The sequence below is a fragment of the Oratosquilla oratoria genome, chromosome 15 (assembly GCF_046742065.1).
Source record: "Oratosquilla oratoria isolate Oo_2021 chromosome 15, ASM4674206v1, whole genome shotgun sequence".
In the NCBI taxonomy this organism is placed as follows: domain Eukaryota; kingdom Metazoa; phylum Arthropoda; class Malacostraca; order Stomatopoda; family Squillidae; genus Oratosquilla; species Oratosquilla oratoria.
In genome coordinates this window covers 8261152-8271151 of record NC_134791.1, presented here as the reverse complement: position 1 = coordinate 8271151, position 10000 = coordinate 8261152, and the positions used below count along the sequence as shown (strand labels likewise).

The 10000-nt window shown below is 57.2% G+C and overlaps 1 protein-coding gene across 12 annotated transcripts in view; it reads right to left on the bottom strand.

Moving 5' to 3' along the window:
* Positions 1-10000, bottom strand: part of Pax (paxillin) — a 246404-nt gene that overhangs the window by 30734 nt on the left and 205670 nt on the right. For 7 of the 12 annotated variants that reach the window (XM_076198537.1, XM_076198531.1, XM_076198526.1 and 4 more), the window contains exon 7: positions 8342-8467. The exons of the other annotated variants lie outside the window; for them this stretch is intronic. In XM_076198537.1, coding sequence (XP_076054652.1) covers positions 8342-8467 — 126 coding nt within the window. The remainder of the gene's footprint in view (positions 1-8341; positions 8468-10000) is intronic. 12 annotated transcript variants of the gene reach the window in all.

Here is a 10000-nt window from a genome sequence, read left to right as displayed (position 1 = left end):
ACTTCACACACTTACCTCGCGTATCAGAACCTCGACAATTCTACTTACATAAACAGTTATTTAATCTCACATAGTTACTTAATCTCATATGATTTTTAAGTTTACGCAAGTGTATAAAGAGAGACACGAGATATACTCTACTGTTGTGTAGAATATATCTCTTGGTTTTATCCACTTTTTGAACATTTATCCATACCCTTTTTGGATTTGGTGGTTCGGATACGCGAGGGACTAGTGAATTTTTCGGAGACGAGTGTCTCAAGAAAAACAAAAAAATGAAAATAGTTAGTCGGGGTTTCAACCACACATGCACCAACCGAAGACAGGCTCAAAATTCTAAATGCATCCAACACAACATAAATCAAAAAAAGACGAAAAAAAACACCAATAAAACAAAACGTAAAACAAAAGTAGTTCTGTACAGACGATGAGACTGGCATCCAAGCATCCGAAAAAAAAACCCTGTCTTGAGGCACAACCTTATAAAGTTTCCGTCACTGGTTAGTGACACTTGTTCCATGTGGGGTTCCTGGCGGCGTGACTCGCTCAAGAGGGGACATCGGGCGTTCTTGCTCCTTTCGTCTACCCAAAGTTACAAGTTCCAAGCTACTAGGTCGTTAGTGTTTATGGTCTACGCGATAGCCAAGGGGGGGAGGGGGGGGTTAGGTTCCAAGGGGGAGGGAGCGGCGGCGGGGGGTGAATGTGGGGGAGGAAGGTTTTGGGGAGATGCAGGAGGCGGAAGTTGTCGTTACGGTTGTCAGTTGGCTAAAGCAACAGGTGAAGCAAAAAGACGAAGAGAGGTGAGGGAGTGTGAACTTGAGGAAGAGGAGGAGGAAGAGGAGGAGGAAGAGGAGGAGGAAGAGGGGTGAAGAAGGCGGAAGAATATGGGAGAGGGGTACATGATACAAAGTACCATAAAGATAAAAAGAAGAAGAAAAAATGCATCAAGTTCGAAGAAGTTCCAAGTGTTTCTGACCCACTGTTGACGCCTTCAGCAGCGAGTGGCAGACTTTACTCACCTCATTCTGGTCATCAACAACTGAAAGGCTGAAGTCAAACTTCAGGATTGTGCCACTGCGCTGAAGGACTTCAGAAATGAAATTGACTGAACTAGTGATGGTGGGTTGCTAAATGAACTTATGAAATGTATCATATATATATATATATATTATATTATATATATATATATGTATATACACACACACACCTTTGGCATGTTTCCCCCTTATTAGGAGGGTAGCCGAATTAAAAACACACATCAACACCAAACTGGGGGGATAAAATTAACACTGATGATGATGATGATGATTGTGATGATAATGACAATGATGACAATGGCCTCTGGAAACGCGGTAGAGCAACTGCTCTTCCCCGTGTGACCAGCAGTTGCGGCAACGCTCACGATGATGGTGCAACTAAGTCAGCAGTTGCAGCAATGGCCACGATGTGCAACTAAGACAGCAATCCTCTAAGTGTTGTCACAAAATTACCAGCCGAAGCTCTCTCTCACTCCATGCTCAGTCCAAGCAACGCTACAATTAGCGAAATAAGTTAAAAAAAAAAATCATCTCCGTCTCTTTGGAGATCCGTAACAGGTCAAAAGGTCTTGACGACGTCAGGTCACGAGGTCACCGCGAAGACCTGCGTGATCGTCACACACTCCAAAACGAGGTCAATGACAAGAACAACACGACACGAGGGACGAAGGGTCGTAAGAACCAGAGCCTGATCACGTGACCAATTCTTGGCGAGGAGGACCCGTCCTGGGGTGACCAGATGTCGCTTACTGGAGGGGCGGGGTACTGTGGGAGAACTTTCTGGGGGTGAGGACCTGTGTCAGCCCAAAGGGACCCATCTGGTGGGTCTGGTGGTTCTGGTGGGCGTGGTTCTAATGGTGGTTCTAATGACGGTTCTGGTGGTCCTAGTGGTTGTTGTGGTTCCGGTTACTGTTTTAGTGGTGGCAGTTCTGTTGGTTGTTTTAGTGGTGGCAGTTCTGTTGGTTGTTTTAGTGGTGGCAGTTCTGTTGGTTGTTTTAGTGGTGGCAGTTCTGTTGGTTGTTTTAGTGAGAGTGGTTCTGGTGAGGCTGGTTCTAATGCTGGTGGTTCTGTTGGTGGTGGTGGTTCTGTTGGTGGTGGTTCTGGTGGTGGTGGTTCTGGTGGTGGTGGTTCTGGTGGTGGTGGTTCTGGTGGTGGTGGTTCTGGTGGTGGTGGTTCTGGTGGTGGTTCTGGTGGTGGTGGTTCTGGTGGTGGTGGTTCTGGTGGTGGTGGTTCTGGTGGTGGTGGTTCTGGTGAGAACGGTTCTAATGGTGTTGGTTCTGCTGAAGATTCGCTAACGCCTCCTCCAGTGCAGCGACTAGGTCTTCTTCTTCTTCCTCCTCCTCCTCCTCCTCCTCCTGATGGCCCGCCGAATCCCTCGCAGACGACACACGGGACAAAATCCACACACACAAACAGCGCCTCTCTCTTCACACATTACGGGCAACTAAGAGCGCGAGAAGCCGAGGCTAAATTTCTATTTAAAAAAAAAAAAAAAAAAAAAAAAAAAATACAGTTGGTAATGAAAGGTTCCCCGTCCCTCGGGTTGGTATGTGGACAGCGAGGCTCTGCAGAGGACTGCTGGTGCAGATCGCTGGAGGGAGGCAGGGAGGGAGAAAGGGAGGGTGGGGGGAGAGCGAGGGAGAGGAGTAAAGATAAGGAAAGGGAGGGTGGGGGGAGAGCGAGGGAGAGGAGTAAAGATAAGGAAAGGGAGGGTGGGGGGAGAGCGAGGGAGAGGAGTAAAGATAAGGAAAGGGAGGGTGGGAAGGTGAGGGAGGTAAGGAGGGGGAGTGAGGGATGGTCGCTAGAGAGAGGGTGAAGGAGGAGGGGAGGGTGTAGGAGAAGGAGAAGGAGGAGGAGGGGAGGGTGAAGGAGAAGGAGGAGGAGGGGAGGGTGAAGGAGAAGGAGGAGGAGGGGAGGGAGATGAAGGAGAAGGAGGAGGAGGAGGGGAGGAGGGGAAGGGGAGGAAGAAGAAGGAGGAGGAGGGGAGGGGGAGGGTGAAGGAGGAGGAGGGGAGGGTGAAGGAGGAGGAGGAGGAGGGGAGGGTGAAGGAGAAGGAGGAGGAGGGGAGGGGGAGGGTGAAGGAGAAGGAGGAGGAGGGGAGGGGGAGGGTGAAGGAGAAGGAGGAGGAGGGGAGGGGGAGGGGGAAGGAGAAGGAGGAGGAGGGGAGGGGGAGGGTGAAGGAGAGGAGGAGGAGGAGGGGAGGGGAGGGGGAGGGTGAAGGAGAAGGAGGAGGAGGGGAGGGTGAAGGAGGAGGAGGAGGAGGGGAGGGTGAAGGAGGAGGGGAGGGTGAAGGAGGAGGAGGAGGAGGGGAGGGTGGAGGAGGAGGAGGAGGGGAGGGTGAAGGAGGAGGAGGAGGAGGAGGGGAGGGTGAAGGAGGAGGAGGAGGAGGGGAGGGTGAAGGAGGAGGAGGAGGAGGGGAGGGTGAAGGAGGAGGAGGAGGAGGGGAGGGTGAAGGAGGAGGAGGAGGAGGGGAGGGTGAAGGAGGAGGAGGAGGAGGGGAGGGTGAAGGAGGAGGAGGAGGAGGAGGAGGGGAGGGTGAAGGAGGAGGAGGAGGAGGGGAGGGTGAAGGAGGAGGAGGAGGAGGGGAGGGTGAAGGAGGAGGAGGAGGAGGGGGAGGGTGGAGGAGGAGGAGGAGGAGGTGAGGGTGGAGGAGGGGAGGGTGAAGGAGGAGGAGGAGGAGGGGGGGGTGAAGGAGGTGATGGAGGAGGAGGGGAGGGTGAAGGAGGAGGAGGAGGAGGAGGGGAGGGTGGAGGAGGAGGAGGAGGGGAGGGTGAAGGAGGAGGAGGAGGAGGGGAGGGTGAAGGAGGAGGAGGGGAGGGTGAAGGAGGAGGAGGAGGAGGGGAGGGTGAAAGTGAAGGAGGAGGAGGAGGGGAGGGTGAAGGAGGAGGAGGAGGAGGGGAGGGTGAAGGGGAGGAGGGAAGAGGAAGGGGAGGAGGGTGAAGGAGGAGGAGGAGGAGGGGAGGGTGAAGGAGGAGGAGGAGGAGGAGGAGGGGAGGGTGAAGGAGGAGGGGAGGGTGAAGGAGGAGGGGAGGGTGAAGGAAGGGAGGGTGAAGGAGGGGAGGGTGAAGGAGGGGAGGGTGAAGGAGGAGAAGGAGGAGGAGGGGGAGGGTGAGGAGGGTGAAGGAGAAGGAGGAGGGTGAAGGAGAAGGAGGAGAAGGGTGAAGGAGAAGGAGGGGAAGAGGAGGGGAGGGTGAAGGTGAAGGAGAAGGAGGAGGGGAGGGTGAAGAAGGAGAAGGAGGAGGGGAGGGTGAAGAAGAAGGAGGAGGAGGGGAGGGTGAAGGAGAAGGAGGAGGAGGGGAGGGTGAAGGAGGAGGAGGGGAGGGTGAAGGAGAAGGAGGAGGAGGGGAGGGTGAAGGAGGAGGAGGAGGAGGGGGGGGGGAAGGTGAAGGAGGAGGAGGGGAGGGTTAGGAGGAGGAGGAGGAGGAGGGAGAGTGAAGGAGAGGGGAGGGGAGGAGTGAAGGAGAAGGGGAGGAGGGTGAAGGAGGGGGAGGAGGGTGAAGGAGAAGGGGAGGAGGGTGAAGGAGAAGGGGAGGAGGGTGAAGGAGAAGGGGAGGAGGGTGAAGGAGAAGGGGAGGAGGGTGAAGGAGAAGGGGAGGAGGGTGAAGGAGAAGGGGAGGAGGGGAGGAGGGGCGGGGGGGGGAGGAGGGGAAGGAGGGGAGGAGGGGAGGAGGGTGAAGGAGGGGAGGGTGAAGGAGGGGAGGGTGAAGGAGAAGGGGAGGAGGGTGAAGGAGAAGGGGAGGAGGGTGAAGGAGAAGGGGAGGAGGGTGAAGGAGAAGGGGAGGAGGGTGAAGGAGAAGGGGAGGAGGGTGAAGGAGAAGGGGAGGAGGGTGAAGGAGAAGGGGAGGAGGGTGAAGGAGAAGGGGAGGAGGGTGAAGGAGAAGGGGAGGAGGGTGAAGGAGAAGGGGAGGAGGAGGAGGAGAAGGGGAGGAGGGTGAAGGAGAAGGGGAGGAGGGTGAAGGAGAAGGGGAGGAGGGTGAAGGAGAAGGGGAGGAGGGTGAAGGAGAAGGGGAGGAGGGTGAAGGAGAAGGGGAGGAGGGTGAAGGAGAAGGGGAGGAGGGTGAAGGGGAGGAGGGTGAAGGAGAAGGGGAGGAGGGTGAAGGAGAAGGGGAGGAGGGTGAAGGAGAAGGGGAGGAGGGTGAAGGAGAAGGGGAGGAGGGTGAAGGAGAAGGGGAGGAGGGTGAAGGAGAAGGGGAGGAGGGTGAAGGAGAAGGAGAAGGGGAGGAGGGGAGGAGGGGGGAGGGGTGTGAGGGCCCATTTGTAGGCGAAGAGGGTAAAAGGGGAAATACGAGGGGAGACAGTGACCGTGGGGGGGGGGGATTATAAGGAGAGGAAGGGTGAGAGGAAGGGTGTGAGGGAAGGTGTGAGGAAAGGTGTGAGGAAAGGTGTGAGGAAAGGCGTGAGGAAAGGCGTGAGGAAAGGCGTGGGAAAAGGCGTGGGAAAAGGCGTGGGAAAAGGCGTGGGAAAAGGTGTGGGAAAAGGCGTGGGAAAAGGTGTGAGGGAAGGCGTGAGGGAAGGCGTGAGGGAAGGTGTGAGGGAAGGCGTGAGGGAGTGAGGGAAGGCGTGAGGGAAGGTGTGAGGGAAGGCGTGAGGGAAGGTGTGAGGGAAGGTGTGAGGGAAGGTGTGAGGGAAGGTGTGAGGGAAGGTGTGAGGGAAGGTGTGAGGGAAGGCGTGAGGGAGTGAGGGAAGGCGTGAGGGAGTGAGGGAAGGCGTGAGGGAGTGAGGGAAGGCGTGAGGGAGTGAGGGAAGGCGTGAGGGAGTGAGGGAAGGTGTGAGGGAAGGCGTGAGGGAGTGAGGGAAGGTGTGAGGGAAGGTGTGAGGGAAGGAGTGAGGGAAGGTGTGAGGGAAGGCGGGAGGGAGTGAGGGAAGGCGTGAGGGAGTGAGGGAAGGCGTGAGGGAGTGAGGGAGGGCGTGAGGGAGTGAGGGAGGGAGGGAGTGAGGGAGGGAGTGAGGGAAGGTGTGAGGGATGGTGTGAGGGATGGTGTGAGGGAAGGTGTGAGGGAAGGTGTGAGGGAAGGTGTGAGGGAAGGTGTGAGGGAAGGTGTGAGGGAAGGCGTGAGGGAGTGAGGGAAGGCGTGAGGGAAGGCGTGAGGGAAGGCGTGAGGGAGTGAGGGAAGGCGTGAGGGAGTGAGGGAAGGCGTGAGGGAGTGAGGGAAGGCGTGAGGGAGTGAGGGAAGGCGTGAGGGAGTGAGGGAAGGCGTGAGGGAGTGAGGGAAGGCGTGAGGGAGTGAGGGAAGGCGTGAGGGAGTGAGGGAAGGCGTGAGGGAGTGAGGGAAGGCGTGAGGGAGTGAGGGAAGGCGTGAGGGAGTGAGGGAAGGCGTGAGGGAGTGAGGGAAGGCGTGAGGGAGTGAGGGAAGGCGTGAGGGAGTGAGGGAAGGCGTGAGGGAGTGAGGGAAGGCGTGAGGGAGTGAGGGAAGGCGTGAGGGAGTGAGGGAAGGCGTGAGGGAGTGAGGGAAGGTGTGAGGGAAGGAGTGAGGGAAGGTGTGAGGGAAGGAGTGAGGGAAGGTGTGAGGGAAGGAGTGAGGGAAGGTGTGAGGGAAGGAGTGAGGGAAGGTGTGAGGGAAGGTGTGAGGGAAGGTGTGAGGGAAGGAGTGAGGGAAGGAGTGAGGGAAGGTGTGAGGGAAGGAGTGAGGGAAGGTGTGAGGGAAGGAGTGAGGGAAGGTGTGAGGGAAGGAGTGAGGGAAGGAGTGAGGGAAGGTGTGAGGGAAGGAGTGAGGGAAGGTGTGAGGGAAGGTGTGAGGGAAGGTGTGAGGGAAGGTGTGAGGGAAGGTGTGAGGGAAGGTGTGAGGGAAGGTGTGAGGGAAGGCGTGAGGGAGTGAAGGAAGGTGTGAGGGAAGGCGGGAAGGCGTGAGGGAAGGCGGGAAGGCGTGAGGGAAGGCGGGAAGGCGTGAGGGAAGGCGGGAAGGCGTGAGGGAAGGCGGGAAGGCGTGAGGGAAGTAGGCAAGGCGGAACGGCGTGAGGGAAGGCGTGAGGGAAGGCGGGAAGGCGTGAGGGAAGGCGGGAAGGCGTGAGGGAAGGCGGGAAGGCGTGAGGGAAGGCGGGAAGGCGTGAGGGAAGGCGGGAAGGCGGGAAGGCGTGAGGGAAGGCGGGAAGGCGTGAGGGAAGGCGGGAAGGCGTGAGGGAAGGCGGGAAGGCGTGAGGGAGTGAGGGGAGGTGTGAGGGAGTGAGGGGAGGAGTGAGGGAGTGAGGGGAGGGGTGAGGGAGTGAGGGGAGGCGTGAGGGATGGCGGGAAGGCGTGAGGGAAGGCGGGAAGGCGTGAGGGAAGGCGGGAAGGCGTGAGGGGAGGTGTGAGGGAGTGAGGGGAGGTGTGAGGGAGTGAGGGGAGGTGTGAGGGAGTGAGGGGAGGTGTGAGGGAGTGAGGGGAGGGGTGAGGGAGTGAGGGGAGGTGTGAGGGAGTGAGGGGAGGCGTGAGGGAGTGAGGGGAGGTGTGAGGGAGTGAGGGGAGGTGTGAGGGAGTGAGGGGAGGTGTGAGGGAGTGAGGGGAGGTGTGAGGGAGTGAGGGGAGGCGTGAGGGAGTGAGGGGAGGCGTGAGGGAGTGAGGGGAGGCGTGAGGGAGTGAGGGGAGGAGTGAGGGAGTGAGGGGAGGCGTGAGGGAGTGAGGGAGGGAGTGAGGGTAGGGGTGAGGGAGTGAGGGAAGGCGTGAGGGAGTGAGGGGAGGCGTGAGGAGTGAGGGGAGGCGTGAGGGGAAGGCGTGAGGGAGTGAGGGGAGGCGTGAGGGAGTGAGGGGAGGCGTGAGGGAGTGAGGGGGGGAGTGAGGGGAGGAGTGAGGGAGTGAGGGGAGGCGTGAGGGAGTGAGGGAGGGAAGGCGTGAGGGAGTGAGGGAGGGAAGGCGTGAGGGAGTGAGGGCGGGAGTGAGGGGAGGTGTGAGGGAGTGAGGGGAGGCGTGAGGGAGTGAGGGAGGGAAGGCGTGAGGGAGTGAGGGAGGGAAGGCGTGAGGGAGTGAGGGAGGGAAGGCGTGAGGGAGTGAGGGAGGGAAGGCGTGAGGGAGTGAGGGAGGGAAGGCGTGAGGGAGTGAGGGAGGGAAGGCGTGAGGGAGTGAGGGAGGGAAGGCGTAAGGGAGTGAGGGAGGGAAGGCGTAAGGGAGTGAGGGAGGGAAGGCGTAAGGGAGTGAGGGAGGGAAGGCGTAAGGGAGTGAGGGAGGGAAGGCGTGAGGGAGTGAGGGAGGGAAGGCGTAAGGGAGTGAGGGAGGGAAGGCGTAAGGGAGTGAGGGAGGGAAGGCGTAAGGGAGTGAGGGAGGGAAGGCGTAAGGGAGTGAGGGAGGGAAGGCGTGAGGGAGTGAGGGAGGGATGTCTAGGGGAAGTACTCACGCGGTCTGAAACGCAAGGGAACTCCATGTCGGGTTCCTTATCGTCGGAGACCCACCGGTATGCCGTGTCGTATCGTTTGACAGGCCCTCCGGACTGCGGCCGGATGTACGGATCCTCTGGGGGCCTCTGTGGTGGGGGAAGCAGGGGGGGGATTATGTCCACAGGGGGGCAAAGGCCAAGTCAGGCGAGGGAGCGACTAGAGAGCGGGACTCCACTACTAGGCCAAAACACAGAGCACGTGGTGCAAAATTTCTTAAAGAGCAAGCAGCCCGGTCAAAATTTCTTAAAGAACAAGCAGCCCGGTCAAAATTTCTTAAAGAAGCAGCTCGTGTTGTTTTTTTTCTCCGAAAAAGGAAGAAAAGCACCAATGTGCCTACAGCTACATGGAAGCTTTCAAGCTTCTACACCTACTGGAAACCAAGCTTTTCCATATCTGCCACCCAAAAAAATAAAATAGAAAAAAATCACTCCATTCTTTGTGGGGAACGATGGAATTCCATTAAGGGGGGGGAGTGGAAGGGAATAGGCCTTTAAAGCCCTTCCTGGTGCTTACCTGGGGCACCCCAGGGGGGGGGGGAGGGGGGCGTCATCACCCCTTTCAGATACATCGTAACTGGACTAGTGTTCCTTTCATATAAGCCTTTCTACTAAGCTGGTGATCTAGTGCTTCTATCCTATTCTAAGATCCAGAGGCTCTATCCTGCAAGGCTTCTAAGTCTAAACTAGATTTTTCTAATCCTAATTAGAAGGAACAATTTTCTAGAATCTAGGGTACCAAGCCTGGAACCTTTGTTATCAAATCTAGAACCTCTGCTATACTAGAAAGCTCTTAGACTAGAAAGGGTGAGGGTGCACGGGGGTGGGGGGTGGTTATCATGCCTCCGAGTGGGGTCTCGACCAGTCACGAAAGGCTCTTGTAGGAGGAGGAAGGGAGGAGGAGGAAGGGAGGAGGAGGAGGGGGGCTTGTTAGTTGTACGAGTTAAGTATGGCCAGACAGGTCATAATGATGACGTCACACGGGGGAGGGGGGAAGGGGGGTCAGCGGCTTCTACGGCGCTACTTTGCCTCCCGCACGTTTCCTCGAACTCGGACTTCGACAAGTCGCCTGGATTTTAGTAGAGTTCTGGTGGGAGGTCAGGTGGGAGTTCTGAGGAAGTTTTGGTGGAGTCCCTGGGAGTTCCTCACCGACTCCCTGACGACACGCACCGTGCTGGAGTCTGATGGTGGGAGTTTCTTGTGGGAGTGACAGTGAGGGCCAATTTATTAAATGTGTTGGTAATTGGTGGTAATGGTGGATTAACCAGTGGATATGGCGGTGGATGAAGGCATCTTTGAAGTGGCATTAGACTGTTTTGGTGGATTAAGACATCACTTAGTGGCAACAGTTCGAAGATGTTGCCATAAAGCGAGTCTTAAATTTAATGACTGATGGCCCTTTTTGTGTTACGAAATGTGGCGATTAGTGAAATACAACTGTGGTGAATTGTGCAACTGTGGTAGTGGTGGTGATGCTTATGATGGTAATAGTGGTGTAATTAGAAGTGGTGATGCAAAGTAATGATGTGGATACTGGTGCGTTTCTGGGTGTCAGTCTTGGAGTGTCTGGCAACGTGGCAACGGTGTTGACTCTTTTTGGGGCAAAAGATCAAATCTGGACTT